General features: G+C 37.2%; 8 protein-coding genes and 1 pseudogene across 9 annotated transcripts; all 9 read left to right on the top strand.

Annotated features, from left to right (window-relative positions):
* Positions 1–61: 61 nt before the first annotated feature.
* GCK72_021401 (uncharacterized protein) lies at positions 62–1108 on the top strand (the record flags this gene model as incomplete). Its single annotated transcript, XM_053734236.1, has 3 exons — positions 62–141; positions 190–265; positions 854–1108. 3 exons carry the CDS (start codon positions 62–64, stop codon positions 1106–1108), a joined length of 411 nt encoding a protein of 136 aa, XP_053583149.1.
* Positions 1109–1772: 664 nt separating this feature from the next.
* On the top strand, positions 1773–2896 carry GCK72_021400 (uncharacterized protein; the record flags this gene model as incomplete). Its single annotated transcript, XM_003104630.2, has 3 exons — positions 1773–1852; positions 1898–2588; positions 2639–2896. The coding sequence occupies 3 exons, from the start codon at positions 1773–1775 to the stop codon at positions 2894–2896; spliced, it is 1029 nt and encodes a 342-aa protein (XP_003104678.2).
* Positions 2897–3240: 344 nt separating this feature from the next.
* On the top strand, positions 3241–4256 carry GCK72_021399 (uncharacterized protein; the record flags this gene model as incomplete). Its single annotated transcript, XM_053734235.1, has 3 exons — positions 3241–3320; positions 3366–3942; positions 4026–4256. The coding sequence occupies 3 exons, from the start codon at positions 3241–3243 to the stop codon at positions 4254–4256; spliced, it is 888 nt and encodes a 295-aa protein (XP_053583148.1).
* A 5535-nt stretch (positions 4257–9791) lies between these two features.
* On the top strand, positions 9792–11421 carry GCK72_021398 (uncharacterized protein; the record flags this gene model as incomplete). Its single annotated transcript, XM_003104603.2, has 3 exons — positions 9792–9871; positions 9924–10572; positions 11158–11421. The coding sequence occupies 3 exons, from the start codon at positions 9792–9794 to the stop codon at positions 11419–11421; spliced, it is 993 nt and encodes a 330-aa protein (XP_003104651.2).
* A 151-nt stretch (positions 11422–11572) lies between these two features.
* On the top strand, positions 11573–12062 carry GCK72_021397 (uncharacterized protein; the record flags this gene model as incomplete). The annotated part of the gene is made up of 2 exons (XM_003104429.2): positions 11573–11652; positions 11708–12062. 2 exons carry the CDS (start codon positions 11573–11575, stop codon positions 12060–12062), a joined length of 435 nt encoding a protein of 144 aa, XP_003104477.2.
* A 154-nt stretch (positions 12063–12216) lies between these two features.
* GCK72_021396 (uncharacterized protein) lies at positions 12217–12776 on the top strand (the record flags this gene model as incomplete). The annotated part of the gene is made up of 2 exons (XM_053734234.1): positions 12217–12381; positions 12528–12776. The coding sequence occupies 2 exons, from the start codon at positions 12217–12219 to the stop codon at positions 12774–12776; spliced, it is 414 nt and encodes a 137-aa protein (XP_053583147.1).
* Positions 12777–12911: 135 nt separating this feature from the next.
* Positions 12912–18132, top strand: GCK72_021395 (annotated as a pseudogene). The gene is made up of 8 exons: positions 12912–12994; positions 14576–15245; positions 15288–15445; positions 15671–15754; positions 16201–16870; positions 16913–16983; positions 17284–17367; positions 17424–18132. Coding segments are annotated over exons 1-8 (2529 nt in total).
* Positions 18133–18517: 385 nt separating this feature from the next.
* GCK72_021394 (uncharacterized protein) lies at positions 18518–19365 on the top strand (the record flags this gene model as incomplete). Its single annotated transcript, XM_003104471.2, has 2 exons — positions 18518–18597; positions 18654–19365. 2 exons carry the CDS (start codon positions 18518–18520, stop codon positions 19363–19365), a joined length of 792 nt encoding a protein of 263 aa, XP_003104519.2.
* A 364-nt stretch (positions 19366–19729) lies between these two features.
* On the top strand, positions 19730–21889 carry GCK72_021393 (uncharacterized protein; the record flags this gene model as incomplete). The annotated part of the gene is made up of 5 exons (XM_053734233.1): positions 19730–19809; positions 20124–20820; positions 20869–21002; positions 21255–21338; positions 21670–21889. 5 exons carry the CDS (start codon positions 19730–19732, stop codon positions 21887–21889), a joined length of 1215 nt encoding a protein of 404 aa, XP_053583146.1.
* Positions 21890–21922: the final 33 nt, after the last annotated feature.

Raw genomic sequence — 21922 nt, 5'->3', positions numbered from 1 at the left:
CCATTCATAATTACACCTTTCATGTTTTACTCTTATAAGTCTTCTCTCTGATCTCAGGAAAATGAATGCTGACGTTCCTCTCCTGAAACTTCCCGATGTCGCCATGAACCGTATCCTTCGTCACTGCGAATATCCGGACTTGTGAGCTGCTATCTCTAAAATATAAATTCTTACTCACTCAATTTTTAGTGCTCGTCTCCGGAAAACTTGCCACAGTCTCCGCGGATTCCTTGATACCACCAGACCTGATGCACGCATGGATAAAGTAGTGATAGAGTGTGATGCTCAACAAGTGATATTCCGTCTTTTATTGTCGGAAAAAAGCCTGCTTATTCAATATAAAAACGTGGTGTTTGGATGTCGCATAGTCTGTAATTCTAGCTGGGCCAGCTCAAAAGTTTTGAGAGGAATGAATTACATGGATGTCTTCAAAAACGACTTGGCAATCTACCTAAGACACCAAAAAAGTCTCCTGAAAAATTTGGAGATCCATGGCGACCCTATATAGCGAAGAAGTTCTCAGAGCCATGAATCACCTCCTACTAAAAACCACTAAACTTTCACTGATTGATTTATCAGTTCCTCAAATTTTTCATGCGCTATCTTCCATAGATCTAAAATTTCTGAACATACTGCAAGTTAGTAAAATGGAGAAATCGTTGATTTCAATGAAATCACAGCAACAGAACACTGGAAGCACCTAAATCATTGTGTTATCCTCAACTTTGCTATTTGTCGAATTTCGCATTTTGATGAGTTCCATGGTGTCACTAATTCAATAACCGTAGCCGACCTGGATTTCTTGAAAAAGGTGAGATCAGCTTCAAGCGTCAACACATCCAAAGATTTCTAGACCTACGTCAACTCATCCACATTCAATCGTTGCATGATTCGGTACAATGAAACTATAAGCTTGTCAGATACCGTAGGAAAATTCGGAGTACAACCATATGAGAGCGAGTGGGCCCGTAGTTCGAGGCAATGGTTTTTCTGTATTCCTTACGATAATACAAAAGTTCTTAAATTGGATGTGAACAATCGTACTTTTATCAAATATGAACGAGATAGTGCTGCTGATGTGCCATATGCTGCAGTGCTTATTAATTGAATTTTAATTCGAGAATAATTCTTTCTAGAACTTTTCCAGATCAGGATTGCCCCTTGGCTTGTATAATTTAACTTTTTACATAAATATCAACTACTACTTGGAGAAAACAGTTTTGATAAATCTCAGTTTTAATAAGGAGCAGTTCTAAAACGAAACTTGCTTTTATTCATTTTTATGTTCTTTACACTTTGTTATCTCCTCCGCCAGCCCTTGCGATCCTCCGATCCACCGATCTCCCAATTTTCCGAATCTTCAGAACTACTCACCCCTACCAAACATTCTTCCCCTTCCTCCTCTCCTCGTCATATGTATGTCTGTCCATCTTCACCCATATTCAATGTTCTATGTATCCAGATGGCCTACTTGTCCATTACGACCATCACGGCCTCCAGCGGTGGGCCTCTCAACACACTGCGCACAGTACTTTGAGAGCGCCTCTGCAGGAGGCCGTGGACCATCCCTTCACCCCTCTTCCATTCTTCCCAGAGCCTCTTCCCACTTTCTAATACGGTTTTTATTGATTTTCTGTTCTGTGCAATAAAATTGTCTCGTAAATTTGCATTTTTCTATGTTTTTGTTTTTATTCTTTATAATGGTTATTTCACCATTCATACTTGCATTTTCAGGTTTTACTCTTGCAACTTTAACCTGTTGTTTCAGAAAAATGACTGATAAGTTCCCATTCCTGAAGTTGCCTGAAATTGTCATGGACAATGTTCTGCACTACTGCGATTATATGGAAATGTGAGTTAAATTAGGTATATTAAATCACTCATGACAAATTTCCAGTGCTTCCCTCCGCAAGACTTGTCGCAGTCTCCGCGAGTTCGTTGACACCGCGAAACCTGACGGACGCGTGGACAAACTGATGATAGATTGCGATGCGTACGAAGGGAAGTTTCTTCTTCAATTGGGAGAAAAAACCGTCGAGATTTCCTACACAAAAACGATGGATGGATGTAGTATTTTTGATACCGGCAACTGGATGTGGTCAATATTATTGAAGGGAGAAGATTACATGGAACTGCTCAAAAGTGACTTTAGTGTACTCTTGAGACATCAGAAAAGTCTCTTGAAGGTAATGGAGATCAGAGGCAAATCAGCTGACATTGAGCAAGTTCTCAACATCTTGAAAGCTCACTCAAAGAATCCAAGAGCTCGAAAATTCCCATTGAGAACTTCTAAACTTTCTCTGATTGAATTATCAGTTTCTCAAATTCTTCTGGCACTCTCTTCTGTTGATGCACAGAGTTTGCGTTCTCTGTCAATCAGGGGCTGTAAACAAAATATGTTGTTGAACGAAATCACTGAAACAGAGCAATGGAGGCATTTGGATACTTGCATTTTCACAGGATTATCTCGGGACAGTAACAGTATCTCCGGATTTCGTATTTCAGATGTCTGTCGGATTTCACATTTAAATTCATTTCGGGGTCATGTTACGATGGTATCTGCAGCGGATTTGTATTATCTGAAAACGGTATACATGCGGAAGTATAGTTCTTAAACAATAAATGTTTAACCTTTCAGACCTTCCTCAAGTCCACTAACTTCTCTTCGTGCAGAATACGTTCTGACAGTATCGCTAGCGTTTCCGATATAGCCACAACGTTTGGAGTACAACCATTTGTTCGAAACGGAATTTTTTCTTCTCATGATGAGTGGTTCTTTCGCAAGCCTAACGATAAATTCGGAGTTTTGTATTTGAGTTTGAAACAGTTCAAACATGTTAAGTTCGGACACAAAAATAATGTCAAAGTCCCAACCGGCGCAGTAATCATTGATTGAGACTTCTTTGAAATGGCCAAATATTCATCCAAACCATTTGAATCTCCCATCACCATTTTCAATTCTTCCCTACGCCTCTCCCTTCATTCACATTTTTAAAATTTTCATCAATTTTCTGTGCTGTGATACAAAATTTTAGAGTGAATTGTCATTTCTCTAATACTTTCAATCATTCGCTGTGATCATTGCTTATACGATTTTTATTGATTCTCTGTGCTGTGAAATAAGACTGTCTCGTTCATTTAACCTTTTCTTCATTTTTATTTTTGATGATGGTTATTTCACCATTCATACTTGCGTTTTCATGTTTTATTCTTCTAACTTTAACCTCTTGTTTCAGAAGAATGACGGATAAGTCCTCATTCCTGAAGTTGCCTGAAATTGTCATGGACAACGTTTTGTATCACTGTAATTATATGGAAATGTAAGTTTAAGTAGGTATATCAAATATTTCATGACAAATTTTCAGTGCTTCCCTCCGGAAGACTTGTCGCAGTCTCCGCGAGTTCGTTGACACCGCGAAACCTGACGGACGCGTGGACAAACTGATGATAGATTGCGATGCGTACAAAGGGAAGCTTCTTCTTCAATTGGGAGAAAAAACCATCGAGATTGCCTATACAAAAACGATGGATGGATGTGGTATTTTTGATACCGGTAACTGGTTGTGGTCAAGATTATTGAAGGGAGAAGATCATATGGAATTGCTCAAAAATGACTTTAGTGTATTGTTGAGACATCAGAAAAGTCTCATGCAGGAAATGGAGATCAATGGAGAACCAGCTGACATTGAGCAAGTTCTCAACATCTTGAAAGCTCACTCGGAGAATCCAAAAACTCGAAAATTCCCATTGAAAACTACTAAACTTTCCCTGATTGATTTATCAGCTCCTCAAATTCTTCTGGCTCTCTCTTCTGTTGATTCACAAAGTTTGCGTTTTCTGTCAATCAGTAGCAATAAACAAAATGTATTGTTAGATCAAATCACTGAAACAGAGCAATGGAGGCGTTTGGATCTAAACGATATCAAAATCACTGTTACGACGGTAACTGCAGCGGATTTGGATCATTTAAAAACAGTATTTCTGCAAAAGTATAGTTTTGAAACAATAAGTTCTTACCCTTTCAGGCCTTCCTCAACTCCCCCAACTTTTCTTCGTGCAAAATCCATTATGATAGTATCGACATCGATATAGCAGCGACATTCGGAGTTGACGGAGATGACGGAGACAAATGGTTTTTCCGTATGCCTAACGATGAGTCCAGAGTTTTGTATTTGGATGTAGAGTCGCACGAATATGTTGATATTGGTTATCAAGATACTGCTAAAGTGCCAACAGGTGCTGTGATCATTCGTTGAGATTCTTTTGCCTATTGACATTCACCCATATTCAATTCCTTCCAACCCGTCTCCCTTCATTTACGTATTTACAGTTCTCCTTAATTTTCTGTTCTGTGAAATAAAATTCTTTGGTAAATTGTCATTTCAATAATACTTATATTCATTCAAGTAGTTATTTTACCATTAATACTTACAGTACTGGCCATAAAGAATGCGACACTTGCTGTTTTTAGTTGAAAATGGTTAACTTTGTGACTGTGACACGGGCTTTCTGATAATCTCACAATATTCATTGTTTATGGAGTGTATAGATCAAAAGTAGAGTTTCATTTTTGTAGTTGACAACTTTTTTGTACGGGCACATCCTAAGAAGTTACAGGCAGTCAATGCTCAAAAATTTCTCATTTTAGCACTGAAAAACGGCAAATTTTTTGAAAAATGTTTTGACGCTCGATAACTTCTTAGGATGTGCCCGTTAAAAAAAAGTAGTCAACTACAAAAATGGAGCTCTACTTGTGATCTGTATAGTCCATAAACAATCAATATTGTGAGATTGTCAGGAAGGCCGTGTCACAGTCACAAAGTTGACCATTTTCAACAAAAAACTGCAAGTGTCGCATTTTTTATGGCCAGTACTTATGAGAAAATAATTTTATTTCAAAACGTATGAAAAAATTACAAAACAGTTCTGATTGTGGCCAACTCAATTTGTCGAGTAGTTTGAGAGGTGCTGCTATTCTTTGCTCTGAACACTGCTGCAGACTCTCTCATCACAACATTTAACATTTCTGAAACCAATTATACATGTAAATTATTACCATCAATCCCACTTCTCGCCGCAATTCTATACTCCGTCACAATAATTAATACAATGAATGAGTCCAATGCTGGATACATATTGAATAACGCCACTGTTGCGCCGGCAGGGAAACTCAATTCGATTTGAAAATATGGGAGATAGATAACGAGAATCAGAGGGGAAAATAGGAATATTGTGGGAGTGCTGATCTGGAATTGGAAAGGTATTCTATACATGTATTAGGAATTTTATACCTGGAACACTAAAGTTTTGAATAATTGTCTATTATGATGCTTCAGTGCAGCAGAAAAACCAGCAATTTTCTCTTCCATTTTCGAATGCATATTCCACCCACAAAAAATCATTACTCCGTATTGAAAAGACATTATTGAGCTCATCAGAACTGTATATGAATCATTCTTCCACCTAATCAGACCACTATCTGGCTCGTAAGCTAGAAAGGTTTGCGCTGGAATTTCTTTGACTGAAACACTATATCGAATGAGCATTTCTTCTTCAAAATATTTTTCTGCAGCGTCATCCATTTCCATCAATTTGTAGGCTCCAATCCACCAAATTACTCCGAAGAATATGCAATAAACCACCCAAATAAGAGATTTGCAGCCACGGAAGTATGCCAGGTGATTAAGACTGTAACTTATTTCATTAAGGTACAAAGTTTGGCACTGTTCTAGAACGCCGAAACGAAAAAAAAATCCCGGAACAAGAAAGAAATCCCGGAACCAAAATTTTCATTCTATTATTTGAATTTTTTTCGTTTTTCTTTCAATATGTGTCTTATAATTTAGCTAGTCATACATTTTTTCTTCACTCTGCCTTTTTTATTACAACATGATTTTTGCGGAATCTTTATTTGGAATACATGATAAACAAGGTCTGTGTCGAGTCTGGCTTGGTAGAGGCTTACAAGAGCATGCACAAGAAGTATCTGAAAAATGAAATTTACAGGTAAAATTGATAGGAATCATTACCAATGTCTTCCTGTTGGTGATCTGGTTCCGAGTCATCTGGCCCATGCTCCAAAGGTACAACAAAATAGGGTACAACGAGGAAAAAGTTACTCTTAGGGTATCATGACTCAAAGGGAACTATACTTTAGGGTACAACAAGTAAGTTGCTCATAAGGTACAACAGATTGTTGACTCAAACGGGACAACGAACTCAATACTCGAAGGGTACAATAAAAAACTGGACTGAACTTTTTCAAGTATCATTATTCAAACTGTATGATGTTCCACAAAATAAAAGTTTTACTGTGGAATATTGTTCAGACTGGTCCAAAATTCATAAATTTGATAAACATAGCAACCGTGTTTGGTTATTTAAGTGACAATGTCTGACTGGCTCGAGTATAAGACATCAACGTATCGTACCCTTCGAGTATTGAGTTCGTTGTCCCGTTTGAGTCAACAATCTGTTGTACCTTATGAGCAACTTACTTGTTGTACCCTAAAAGTATAGTACCCTTTGAGTCATGATACCCTAAGAGTAACTTTTTCCTCGTTGTACCCTATTTTGTTGTACCTTTGGAGCATGGGCCAGATGACTCGGAACCAGATCACCAACAGGAAGACATTGGTAATGATTCCTATCAATTTTACCTGTAAATTTCATTTTTCAGATACTTCTTGTGCATGCTCTTGTAAGCCTCTACCAAGCCAGACTCGACACAGACCTTGTTTATCATGTATTCCAAATAAAGATTCCGCAAAAATCATGTTGTAATAAAAAAGGCAGAGTGAAGAAAAAATGTAAGACTAGCTAAATTATAAGACACATATTGAAAGAAAAACGATAAAAAATTTAAATAATAGAATGAAAATTTTGGTTCCGGGGTTTTTTTTTCGTTCCGGGATTTTATTTTGGTACCGGGATTTTTTTTTTCGTTCCGGGATTTTTTTTTCGTTCCGGGGTTTTTTTTTCGTTCCGGGATTTTTTTTCGTTCCGGGATTTTTTCTTTTCGTTCCGGGATTTTTCTTTCGTTCCGGCGTTCTAGAACAGTGCCCAAAGTTTGAATTTAATGAGTACCTGAACAACGCCCAATACCGATAAATAAACTGTACAGCTAGCATAGATATAGTCACAGAGTAGACTCCAGCATACATTGCTAAAATTATTGTAAAACAGTTGTTTTTAATTGACAACTTACGTAAAATAACTTTCAAAGTCTTTTTGCTCAGGCCAAATGAAGAAGTCAAAGAGAAGAAAACAAATCCATTATTATAAAAATGAAGATTCGGATGGAAAACTGCTTCCAAGCATCCTAAACCAATACCGATTGTAGTGAAAGTCACTATAAGATATTTGTACGTTCCGAATATTTTTCGAACACCAAAAAGGGTCAAAAATATCACAATAATTCCGAATAATGAGCTGATTAAAAAGGCAAATGTTCCAACTGTTTGAGCAATAGAAACTAGGCGAAGAAAGCTGGTTGGCATTTTGAAGAATGGACAACCTTGATCCTTATTATTGTATCTTAACACAAGTTTTTTTTTCAATTTCCGGAGATGTGGGCGAAAATAATTAAAAGAGCTAGACAATGTTGTAAGAAACGGAAATGTATAGTATTTCCTGTCATGACTTACGTAATTGTATACCACAGTCGAAGCGTGATCCTCCGATCCTCCTCCGACTCTCCGATCTTCCGACCCTCCGATCCTCAGATCCTCAGATCCTCCGATCCTCCGATCCTCCAATCCTCCGATCTCCCAATCTTCCAATCGGTCCGATCGGTCCGATCCGTCCGTTCCATATCTGAACACAAGTTTTTTTTTCAATTTCCGAATTAAGACGACGAGGAAAAACAATAATTTTCATGTGGGCGAAAATAATGAAAAAGGCTAGACATTGTTGTAAGAAACGGAAATGTATAGTATATCCTGTCATGATATAGTTGTGTACCACAATAGATGCGTGATCCTCTGATCTCTCCGATCCTTCGATCCTCCGATCCTCTGATTCTTGGATCCTCCGATCCTCCGATCCTCCGATCCTCCGATCCTCCGATCCTCCGATCCTCCGATCCTCCGATCCTCCGATCCTCCGATCCTCCGATCCTCCGATCCTCCGATCCTCCGATCTCTACGATCCTCCGATCCTCCGATCCTCCGATCTCTCCGATCTCTCCGATCCTCCGATCTTCCGACCCTCCGATCCTCCGATCCTCCGATCCTCCGATCCTCCGATCTTCCGATCCTCTGATCCTCTGATCCTCCCACTCTTCCGAATCCCTCCTTCCTGCCTATCCTCCCCTCCTCTCCATATGTCTGTCTGTCCATCCGTATGTCCAGATGTCCACATTTCCCCCTCCATCTCCTCAATTCCCCCTTTTCCCCTCTTATTCCTCCCCCAGAATCAATATGAGCCCCCCTCCCAACGCTGAGGGACCCCCGACGAGCCACCGGACTCAGAATGGCTATTTCTCTCCACCCTCCACTTCCTCACACTATTTCTCCACACCGCTGACGTTTTCCTCTAGTGCAAAAGAGCGCGTTTGCGTTACTGTTCATAAAATAAAATAAATGTTTTTTTCACGTTGTTTTTCTTGTTTTTTAATGATTTTTTAAGGGATTTTCAGATGAATTTTGGCTCTATCATGTGCATTAGAATGGTATCTCCACTGGATGTCAAGAAATTATCAGGAATTTTGCCTATATTGCTGGAAAACTGGATTTGAACGAATTAATGTAAGTTTTTGGTTTTAAATCTATTGAAACTCTCCAAATTTTTGCAAAAAAAAAAGATAACAGCTTGAAAATAACTCAAAAATAACAAAAATAACAAAAATGAATAAAAATTTCGATAAAATGATAAAATTGATCAATTTTTATCGAAAATCTCTAAATTTCACTGAATTTGACCTTGCTGTATATAAAATTCAAAAAAAAACAATATCCAATCAATTTTCGGCATTCTTCAATACTTGACGATTGTTTTGGACGGGATTTTATCGATTTTTTGCTGACTTTTACTCAAAAACGATAAATTATGTCAAAAATACCAGGAAATCAATTAAGTATGGATCTAGCCTTATCTAAATTTGTTAAGAACATGAACTAAATAAAATCTCAAAAAGTTTTGTGACGAAAATGTATAAATAAGTCTAAATTACTTAATTGATGCCAAAAAATTGTCGAAATGAATCAAAAAGCACTTCATTTATGTTGAAAATAGACAAAAATAGTCTAAAAATTGCTAAAACCAAATCCAAATTTCAAAAAATTCATTTAATTAAGCTTAAGTTTGTTTAAAATCGGAGTAGCTGCGAAAAATTTCTTAATGGTCCAAAATCACACGTTTTATGCTGAAAACTGCAAAAAATCAGCTGAATTAAGCTTAAAATAAGTGAAAAATGATATTTAGCCTCGAAAACTGCAGATAGTATCTAAAAATTGATCAAAATGATCCAAAATTGGTCAAATCGTCCTAAAATCGCCAAAATTTGACTATTTAGACACCTAGCAACCTAAAACTGGAATTCTAGATCTAAAAAATTAACTTATAGGTCTTCCAGCCTTCTGAACACCCGGAAAACTAACTGGAAATCATTTTCTTTGACTGCAGGAAGTTATCAAGGTCTATTGTGACATAAATTGCAAGGAACCATCTTTTAATAAATGATAATAATGATAATGATAATTTCATTTTCATAATTGGTCTCAAGCCATGATCAGTACCTTTCTTTAACATAACTTTTCCATCTATTAACCTCCCAAAATATTTTCAGAAAAATGGATACCGATTCTCATCTTCTACGACTCCCCGAAGTGCCAATGAAGAAAATTCTGGATTACTGTAGTTATCTTGACATGTAAGTTTTGATACCTTCACGAATCTCAGCCCCAAACACCAATTCTTTTCAGACAGCGCCTCCGAAGCACCTGTCACCATCTGCAAAGTTCCTTGGACCCTTCCATGACAACTATCTCCATTACCACGTATCCCGGAGAGCTGGAACTTTGTCTGAATTCCAAAAACCATCGTCAGGAGACTTTAATCTTTCATTTCAAGAATATGGAGAATGGGTGTGCTGCCAAGATGATTGTGAAGAGGAATAATAGAAGGAAGAGAGTCAAGAAATTTCTGAAACAGGTGGATTATTTGGATGCGTTGTGTGCGGATCTCAGAATATTCTTGAACCGCCAGCGTGGTATCCTGGAAAAATTCGAGTTGTCACAGGTGGAGCTGGAGGTTTTTGAGAAGCTCCTGCATATCTTCCCTTCCCTACCACTCAAAGTCCACGAAATCCGTCTCATCGCCCTTTCCGCTTCACAAATCCTGCCAATTCTCCTATTTTTTGACGCAAAGCATCTAAAAACCATGATGATCTTGACCAGCAACCCATCTGACAACTTTATCGACGCAATTTTCGATACGGAGCAGTGGAAGAACATCAGAATCTGTGAAGTTACGGACTTTCGGATCATGGATCTCAAACGGATTTCTCATTTTGAGAATTTCAATGGGATGGTGAAGAGTGTCACGGTAGAGGATGTTGAGTACTTGAAAGAAGTGAGTTTTTTTCTAAAAATAAGAACAATTTGAAGTGAAAAAACACCTAACTTTGACATGTCCACTTGGTGTCCCATTTTGTCCCATTTTGTCCCGAATTTATATTTTTCTTGTAGATCAAAAATAGGGCTGCATTTTTGTTGTTGACAACTTTTTCATAGCTATTCAGGATTTTGAGATACGCGCCTTTAAAGATAGCAAGTAAAGATAAAAAACTCAAAATTTGACATGTCTCCTTGGTGTCCCATTTTGTCTCGAATGTCCCCAATTTATATTTATCTTGTAGATCAAAAATAGGGCTACATTTTTGTAGTTGACAACTTTTTCATAGCTATTTACGATTTTGAGATATGCGCCTTTAAAGTTCAGGTTGCTGGAGACGCAGAGAAACAAGAGCGGCGGACTGTCTGCGTCTCTCCCTCCCTCTCTCTGTCTCTGTTGAAAGTCGCTATCTTTAAAGGCGCTTATCTCAAGAGCGTGAGGAGATAGAAAAAAGTAGTCAACTACAAAAATGAAGCTCTAGACTTGATTTATCCTTCCTGCAAAAATTAGAGCAATAAAAAAGTTTTACAATCAAATTTCCAGACATTCCTCCACTCTCCAAACTTCAAAAAATGCAAACTAATGTACGACCATAATTCTGATGACTGGATCACCACACTACCCCCTGAGCCTCTAATCTCCCAGAACCGTCACGGACACACTCTGAAACGTTGGTATTTCCGCTGTCTGCATAATGAAGAGAAAGTTTTGACATTGGAATGGAATAGCGTGAAATGTATAACTTTCGAAGTTGTGAAAATTTCTGAGGTACCTTCTAATGCTGTCCTTAGAGAAGTTATCTGTTGAAAATCTTTCTAAAAATGTGCCTATCGTTGAATATGATTAATAAATATCTTTCTTTTAAATCATCTTTCATTATTTTCTTTTTTCGTGGTTCCACACCTTTTGAATACCGTTTTTTTGTTGCTTATAACTTCAATCTTTAATATTTCTCAGAATGTCACTTGAACCCACGCTCCTATCCATGCCGGGAGTGGTGAAGGACCAATTATTCCAATATTTGAGTTATATCGACATGTGAGTTGTTTGATTATTATCAATCTAGGTTTTCCTATATTTCTTCTTCTTGCAGTGCTCGTCTCCACAAAACATGCAAGGACTTACGGGACTACATCAATGTGAGCCGACCAGATGCACGTTTCCATATTATTGATATATCGCAATACAATGGCAGCGTATACCTGAATCTCATCACGAAAAACAAAAAAGATTCGGTAGAGCTTGAGTATAAGAAATCTGAACAGGGATGTTCGATCTTGAGTAGTGTCGGTTTTCGAAATGTCAACTTCCGGAACATAAACGGATTGGAATTTATGGCCGCGTTTTGTCGGGATCTCGAAATGGTTCTGAGGCATCAAAAGTCGATTTTAAAAGAAGTGGAGGTCTGCCAATATAGTGAAAAAATATACATCTGCGAGACTATTTGAAAGATGTTAGAGGACCCCATGAAAAAAAAATAATCAAATCACAACTAAGGATTGCAAGCTAACTGACCTCACCCCTTCCGATGCTTGCTCAGTTTTATCCTTATTCGATGCAAAATGTTTAAAATCTCTTAGAATTCTTGGAGACCCCATCCTGATGGCACCAATCGACGGGATTCTTCAGTTGGACCATTGGAAACACCTGGAATCGGTGACGTTGTGGTATTTTGGTATAAGGAACATTCTACCAGACATTGTACATTTGCGACGTTTCGAGGCTATGACCACAATGACTTCGGAAGAAGTCATCCAGTTGAAAAACGTAAGTTTCCATTCCGCCTTCCGTCTTTTGGCATATTTTAATTCCGCTTTCCGCCTTTCACCGAATTTTAAAAAAATTCCCAGTTCCGCCTTCCGCCATTTCAAAAAATGCATTCCGCTCAATTCTGTTCATGACTTCTATTTCAGCTGGTACTCCAATCAACTCAACTCACATATTGTCAAGTGTACTGTACAAATTGGAGTACAGAGAATGACCTGTACGCATTTTTTGGATCAAACTATGTATTGAAGCTCGACATCATAAAGCTTTATGCTTATAAGTCCCGAAAATCGAAAGACGTTTGGTATGTAGAAGTGGAAGACGAATATTTAACTTTTGAGAAGTTATCCGTGGAAAATGATCCTAAAAATGTGACTATCGTTGAATATGATTAAAGAATATGATTAATAAATGCGTTTCTTTTTAATTTTCTTTTACATATATCCATATTTTTCTTTTGAGGGTTCCACACCCTTTGGAATACCGTTTTTTTTTGTTGCTTTTAACTTTAATCTTTAATTTTTCTCAGAATGTCATTGGTGGAGCCCACGCTTGTTGCGATTCTTGAAGTGGGGAAGGACAATTTGATGCGATACTTAGACTATATTGACATGTAAGTTTTATTATTATTATCAACTGACATGGGAATGACCCGGAGTGTCCCACCTGAAATCTTTCCATATTTTGTACACAAGTAGTGTCTGACGTAACTAAGAAAAATCCGAAATTATAGCGGCGCTCTCCGAGGTATCGGGGAGTTACACAACTTTTTTGAAAATTTTCGAAAATTTCGGTGTGTCCACTTTGAGAACTCGTAGCTTCTTGAGTTTTTGAGCTACCGTAATGGTTTTAGGCTCATTCGAAAGGCAATAACATGGACTTCAAAAAGTTCTCTTTGAGCTATTGACAAAAAACATAATCTGCTGAGCTGTAGCTGAAAGTGTAGAAAAGTTGTCAGTGTGAGGTAACGATAAATGCCAAATTTCGACAATCGGGGAACTGGGGACTACCACCTGCATACTCCTCACTCCCAGTTATGTCTGTATACGTGTTCAAATATAGGCGGAGCCTTTGAGTTACGAGAGTTATTTCAGTTTTTCAGAAAATTTTTAGCTTTTCCACGTATCCCTATACGTTATGTTGTCAAAAATTGAGTCCCGTTTATATTGAATTTTATGCTCCAAAAACCTCATTCATGGCTAGTTGATGCAAAATTTCATGCAATAGCCTCTTTTTCGTTACTTGGCCATTTTTTCAATTATTTGATAAAAATTGAACGTATAGGGATACGTGGAAAAGCTAAAAATTTTCTGAAAAACTGAAATAACTCTCGTAACTCAAAGGCTCCGCCTATATTTGAACACGTATACAGACATAACTGGGAGTGAGGAGTATGCAGGTGGTAGTCCCCAGTTCCCCGATTGTCGAAATTTGGCATTTATCGTTACCTCACACTGACAACTTTTCTACACTTTCAGCTACAGCTCAGCAGATTATGTTTTTTGGCAAACGCTATAAGAGAACTTTTTGAAGTCCATGTTATTGCCTTTCGAATGAGCCTAAAACCATTACGGTAGCTCAAAAACTCAAGAAGCTACGAGTTCTCAAAGTGGACACACCGAAATTTTCGAAAATCTTCAAAAAAGTTGTGTAACTCCCCGAAACCTCGGAGAGCGCCGCTATAATTTCGGATTTTTCTTAGTTACGTCAGACACTACTTGTGTACAAAATATGGAAAGATTTCAGGTGGGACACTCCGGGTCATTCCCATGTGAGATACATAAAGAAAACGACACTTGCCGTTTTTAGTTGAAAATGGTCAATTTTGTGAGTTTGAGACGGCCTCCATGATAGTCTTAAAATATCGATTGTTTCTGGAGAGTATAAATCACAAATAGAGCTTCATTTTTGTAGTTGACAACTTTTTTGTACAGGTGCATCCCAAGAAGTTATCAATGGTCAAAGTAATCAGGTCAAAAATCTCTCATTTTACCACAAAATTTATTTGACGGTTGATAACTTTATATTATGTGCCCGTAGAAAAAAGTTGTCAACTACAAAAATGAAGTTCTACATGTGATCTGTATAGTCCTTAAACAATAAATATTTTGAGACTATCAGAAAGGCCATTTTCAACTAAATACTGCAAGTTTCGCATTCTTTATGGCCAGTACTGTATTTTTTCTTCTTTTAGTGCTCGTCTCCACAAAACTTGCCACGTTTTACGCGACTACATCACTGTGAAGGTACCAGATGCACGCTATCATAAGATTGAAATATCACAATTCGATGACCGCGTCAAACTGAATCTCACAACGAAAAACGAAGATGATTCGATAATGCTTGAATATAAGAAAACTGATGAGGGATGTTCGATCTGGAAGGATGCCAATTTAGGACATGCCAAATCCTGGAAAATAGACGGATTGGACTTTATGGCCGCTTTTTGTCGGGATTTCGAAATGATTCTGAATCATCAAAAGTCGATTTTGAAAGAAGTGGTGGTAGGCCGATCCGAAAAAGGAAACATCTGTAAGACTATTCGGAAGATGTTAGAGAACGTCCAGAAGACAAAAAATCGAATCAGAACAAAAGATTGCAAGCTATGGTGCCTGACCCCTTCGGATGCTTGTTCAGTTTTACCCTCATTCGATGCCAAATGTTTGAAATCTCTCAGTATTTGTGGAAATCACGACCTGATGTCACCAATCGACGGGATTATCCAGTTGGAGCACTGGAAACATCTGAAAACGGTGAATTTGTGCGATTTCGAAATAAGGAACATTCTGCCGGAAATTACACATTTGCGACGTTTCGAGGCAACGGCCGCAATGACTTCAGAAGATGTAATCCAGTTGAAAAACGTAATTTTCCAGAGTTTAATCGATTCATGATTTCTATTTCAGCTGGTACTCCAATCAACTCAACTCAAATATTGTGAAATCCTCTCTACAAATTGGAAATTCGGCAATGATTTGTATGCATGTTTGGGAGTAAACTATGTACTGAAATACAACCGCATAAAGCTTTATGCTTATAGGTCCCAAAAATCAAAAGAGGTTTGGTATGTTGAAGTTGAACACCAATATTTAACCTTTAAAAAGTTATCTGAAGAAAATCTTCCTAAAAATGTGTCTATCATTGAGTATGATTAAAGAATATGATTAATAAATGCGTTTCTTTTTAATTTTCTTTTACATATATCCATATTTTTCTTTTGAGGGTTCCACACCCTTTGGAATACCGTTTTTTTTTGTTGCTTTTAACTTTAATCTTTAATTTTTCTCAGAATGTCTTTGGTGGAGCCCACGCTTGTTGCGATTCTTGAAGTGGGGAAGGACAATTTGATGCGATACTTAGACTATATTGACATGTAAGTTTTATTGTTATTATCAACTGAGATACATAAAGAAAACGACACTTGCCGGTTTTAGTTGAAAATGGTCAATTTTGTGAGTTTGAGACGGCCTACATGATAGTCTTAAAATATCGATTGTTTCTGGAGAGTATAAATCACAAATAGAGCTTCATTTTTGTAGTTGACAACTTTTTTGTACAGGTGCATCCTAAGAAGTTATCAATGGTCAAAGTAATCAGGTCAAAAATCTCTCATTTTACCACAAAATTTATTTGACGGTTGATAACTTTATATTATGTGCCCGTATAAAAAAAGTTTCAGTTACAAAAATGAAGTTCTACATGTGATCTGTATAGTCCTTAAACAATAAATATTTTGAGACTATCAGAAAGGCCATTTTCAACTAAATACTGCAAGTTTCGCATTCTTTATGGCCAGTGCTGTATTTTTTCTTCTTTTAGTGCTCGTCTCCACAAAACTTGCCACGTTTTACGCGACTACATCACTGTGAAGGTACCAGATGCACGCTATCATAAGATTGAAATATCACAATTTGATGACCGCGTCAAACTGAATCTCACAACGAAAAACGAAGATGATTCGATAATTCTTGAATATAAGAAAACTGATGAGGGATGTTCGATCTGGAAGGATGCCAATTTAGGACATGCCAAATCCTGGAAAATAGACGGATTGGACTTTATGGCCGCTTTTTGTCGGGATTTCGAAATGATTCTGAAGCATCAAAAGTCGATTTTGAAAGAAGTGGTGGTAGGCCGATCCGAAAAAGGAAACATCTGTGAGACTATTCGGAAGATGTTAGAGAACGTCCAGAAGACAAAAAATCGAATCAGAACAAAAGATTGCAAGCTATGGTGCCTGACCCCTTTGGATGCTTGTTCAGTTTTATCCTCATTCGATGCCAAATGTTTGAAATCTCTCAGTATTTGTGGAAATCGCGACCTAATGTCACCAATCGACGGGATTGTCCAGTTGGAGCACTGGAAAAGTCTGAAAACGGTGAATTTGTGCGATTTCGAAATAAGGAACATTATGCCAGAAATTGTACATTTGAAACGTTTCGAGGTAACGACAGCACTGACTTCAGAAGATGTAATCCAGTTGAAAAACGTAAGTTTCCAGATTTTAATCAATTCATTATGTCTATTTCAGCTGGTACTCCAATCAACTCAACTCACATATTGTCAAATCATCTGTACAAATTGGAAATTAAGCAATGACCTGTATGCATGTTTGGGAATAAACTATGTACTGAAATACAACCACATAAAGCTTTATGCTTATAAGTCCCAAAAATCAAAAGAGGTTTGGTATGTTGAAGTTGAATATGAATTTCTAACTTTTAAGAAATTATCTGAAGAAAATCTTCCTAATAATGTGACTATCATTGAGTATGATTAATGAATATGATAAATAAATGTGTTTTCCTTCAAATTTTCTTCCATATTTTCTTCTTTTCATGGTTCCACACCTTTTGAATACTGTTTTTGTTCTCTATAACTTTAATCTTTAATTTTCCTCAGAATGTCATTGGTGGAACCCACGCTCGTTGCCATGCCTGAAGTGGTGAAGGACCACTTATTCCAATATTTGAGTTATTTCGACATGTGAGTTGTTTTATTTATTATCAATTCAGGTTTTCCCAAGATTCTTCTTTTTTCAGTGCTCGTCTCCACAAAACTTGCCACGACCTACGGGACTACATCAATGTGAGCCGACCAGACTCACGTTATCATATGATAAAAGTCGTCCAAGCCGCGGACAACATACAAGTGAATACAATGTCGGAGCATAGATATGATATAACTAACTCTTTAGTTCTTAAATATAGAAAACGTGACGGCGGTTTTTTGGTCAATGCTTCTGTATATACTACAGATGATTTTAGAAGTTGTGTTGACGGCGTCGACTATTTGGAAGCCTTTTACCGGGACTTTGGAATGATTCTACAGCACCAGAAGTCGATTTTGTTTGAAATGGAAATTTCACCGTTTAACTCACGAAAACAACGATCCCAGTTTTGGAAAGCAATGCAGAAAGTGTTTGAAGAATCTGGTAGAATCAGATCTCAAAGCTGTATTCTAAAACATGTGACCGCTCCCGATGTGATCTCCATCCTTCCTTTCTTCGACGCGACGTGCATTGAAGATATCAAGCTTATTGGAATGAAAGATGGTCAAGTCAACCCAATGGATGGGATCATGGAGTTGGAGCATTGGAAAAACTTGAAAGCTGTAATCCTTGATGACTTCAGTATTGGCAACATGGCTCAGAACATTGCGCATTTAAATTATTTCTGCTGTGATACCCCGGCACTGACAGTCGAGGACGTGATTCAAATAAAAAATGTGAGTGTTGTAACTAGTAAATAAATATAATAAAACCAAATTCAGTTGTTCTTCCATCCAACCCAAATTTCAAAGTGCCATTTCGTTTTTCATGATTTGAATATAAGGAAAAATTTGTACAATTTCCTTGGACCAGCTGAAGAAAGAGGGGAAAATGATCCCGTGGAGAAAAAAAAATGGTGCTTCCAGTCTCCAATAGGAGGGCAAGAATTGAAAGTGACGATTTTTCCTACAAATGAAAACCTACATATATGTTTTCATAGAATAATAAAATAAAATGCATTTATCTTTAAACTACATTTCTTCACTTTTTCAGTTCCCTATCACGGTTTCACAGCCATTTTATTACCTTTATATTTTTCTCCGTGTTATATATTTCTAATTATAATTTTCTCTTTAATTTACCAGAATGTCACCTGAACCCACGCTCGTTGCCATGCCTGAAGTGGTGAAGGACCACTTATTCCAATATTTGAGTTATTTCGACATGTGAGTTGTTTTATTTATTATCAATTCAGGTTTTCCTAAGTTTCATCCTCTTTCAGTGTTCGTCTCCACAAAACTTGCCACGACCTACGGGACTACATCACCGTGAACCGGCCAAATGCACGTTATCGAATGATTGAAGTCTTCCAAGCCATGAACAACATACAAGTGATTCTCAAAACAGAGGATAAAGATGGTGAAACTAACTCTTTTTTTCTTATATATAGAGAACAGGAAGGTGGTTGTTTGATCGAGACTGCTGAATATAATAGAGATAATAGAAGAACTCGGAGTGTTAACGGCGTCAACTATTCGGAAGCTTTTTTCCACGACTTTGGATTGCTTCTGAAGCACCAAAAGTCGATTTTGTTTGAAATCGAAATTACACCGGTTAACTCACAAAAACAACGATCCCAGTTCTGGAAAGCAATGCAGAAAGCGTTTGAAAGATCTGGTAGAATCAGATCCCAACGCTGTATTCTAAGACATGTGACCGCTCCTGATGTGCTCTCCATCCTTCCTTTCTTCGACGCGACGTGCATTGAAAATATCGAGCTTACCGGAATGGAAGATGGTCAAGTCAACCCAATGGATGGGATCATCGAGTTGAAGCATTGGAAGAACTTGAAATCTGTAATCCTTGATGACTTCAGTATTGGCAACATTGCTCAAAACATTGCGCATTTAAATGATTTCTGCTGTGATACCCCGGCACTGACAGTCGAGGACGTGTTTCAAATAAAAAATGTGAGTGATGCAACTATTAAATAAATAAATAAAAACCACATTCAGATGTTCTTCCATCCCACCCAAATTTCAAGCTGCCATTTCCTTTTCCGTGGTTCGAATTTAAAACAAAACTTGTACAATTTCCTTGGACCAGCTGAAGAAAGAGGGGAAAATGATCCCGTGGAGAAACAAAAATGGAGCTTCCGGTCTCCAATAGCACAGCAAGAATTGAAAGTGACGATTATTCATGAAACTATAAGTTTTGAGAGAATAATAAAATAAAATAAATGAGTCTTTAATTCACTTTTCTTTACTTTCTTACTTTCTTATCATGGTTTCACAGCCACTTATTACTTTAATACTATCACTTCTACTATCATTTTCATTTTCACTTTCATTTTTCAGAATGTCATTGGAACCCACTCTCCTATCCCTGCCGGATGTTGCAAAAGATCACTTGATGGAATATTTGAATTATATTGATATGTAAGTTATTTTAATTTTATGAAAACTAGAGGTTTGTGAAAAAATGAACTTATTTTCAAATTTTGTCGCAATTTTCGCTCATTTTTGTAGTTTTTTCAATGAATCTGCTAGTAAAACTACAAAAATGATAGAGAAAACGTCTAAAACCTGAAAAACATGCCAAAAATGTTTCGCATGTCGTTTTCAGCGGGGAATTGGACCGAATTATTAAATTCTTTCGATATGAAAATTTTCTCAGGGACACGCATGAATTATTCCATGAAAAAATCAAAGTAGACCTTAGTACATCTTTAATGAATCTTATCTTGTTTCAGTGCCCGTCTTCGCAAAACTTGTCGCCTTTTCCGGAACTATCTCATTATGCATCAACCACATGCTAATATCCATTCTATTCAAGTCTCTCAAAACGAAGAAAGTATGGAGCTCAATTTGAAAGCTGGACTTCAGGAGGATCTTCTAAAGATTGAGTATAAGATGGCGATCAATGGTGGTTGCTTAATTGAAGCCAATTACCAGCAAGGAAATGCTCGGATTGTCAGAACAGACGGAAGAAATTATTTGGATGTCTTCTGCGATGACTTCACAATGCTCCTCAAACATCAAAAATCAGTATCCCAAGAATTGAGCTTCACTGCACTGGAAGCTCCTGAAAAGCGTACAGAATTTTGGGATATGATTCGGAAAGTGATAACGGACACTGAGGCGACGACCGGGAGGAAACTTTTGCTCAAAAAAAGAAGTTTGACTCTCCAAAACATAATGACACCTGACGTTTTCTCTATTCTCAATTATTTGGATCCAACCTGCATAGAAAAGATCGACTTGACTGGAGAAGATGGAATAATGACACCGCTCGATGGGATTGTCCAATTGCCTCACTGGAACCATTTGGAGGCTGTCACGCTCAACTATTTCTTTATTAGAAATTTTCCGCAAAATATATCTCATTTGGAATGGTTTTATTCGGACATTATAGAGCTTACAGCTGAGGATGTGTTACAGATAAAAAATGTAAGTTTAAAAAAAAAATGCAGAACGATTTCTACATATTTTTTTCAGATGATGCTACGTTCTGGTCAATTCCAAAAAAACTACGTCTTATCTCTCCATCCAAACCAAGACAACAGTTTTCAACAATCACTTGGCCCGATATTCAGAGAAGAAGAATTGGAAGAAGGAGTTTTGAGAAAAACGTGGAAATTTAACACCCCACGACTAGGATTTGTTTTGGAGGTCAAATGTACCGAACTGGCAATTTTTTTTGAACTAAAATTCGAAATAGGGCAATTTATCACAGATTATTTTCAATAAACGTTTGATCTTATGATTTTCTTTATTTGTAAATGTTTTCACTTTCTTTTAATGGTTTTTAACAGCCACTTATTGTTTTAATACTATCACTTTTATACTGTAACTGTAACCTTTTTTATTTCTTTTTTATTCAGATTGTCACTGGAGCCCACCACTCTTCTAACCCTGCCGGAAGTTGCAAAAGATCATTTGATGGAATATTTGAATTATATCGACAAGTAAGTTATTTTAATTTCATGAAAACTAAAGGCTTGTAAAAATTGAACATATGAACCTGATGTAGATACATATGTTCAAAATGTCGCAATTTTCGCTCATTTTTGTAGTTGTTTCAATGAATCTGATAGTAAAACTACAAAATGATAGAGAAAACGTCTAAAACCTGAAAAAAACATGCCAAAAATGTTTCGCAGGTCGTTTTCAGCGGGCGTTCGACCGAATTAAAAATGTTTCGATATGAAAATAAACTCAGGGACACGCATAAATTATTCTATGAGAAAAAAAAGAGTAGACCTTAGTACACTTTTAATGAATCTTATCTTGTTTCAGTGCCCGTCTTCGCAAAACTTGCCATGTCTTCCGTAACTATCTGATTGCGAAGCTACCCAATGCTAATATTGATTATATTCAAGTCACTCAGAAGGAAGACAGCATGGAGCTCAATTTTAAAACTGAATTTGATGAGGATCTGCTAGATCTGCTAAAGATTGAATATAAGAAAGTTGGAAACGGATGTTCCATTGAAGCGAATTCGAGCAAGAGGACATAAGAACTGTTAAAAGAGACAGAAGAAATTATTTGG

Source organism: Caenorhabditis remanei, chromosome V, assembly GCF_010183535.1.
Source record: "Caenorhabditis remanei strain PX506 chromosome V, whole genome shotgun sequence".
NCBI classification, from domain to species: Eukaryota; Metazoa; Nematoda; class Chromadorea; order Rhabditida; family Rhabditidae; genus Caenorhabditis; species Caenorhabditis remanei.
This window is presented reverse-complemented; position numbering and strand designations above follow the sequence as displayed.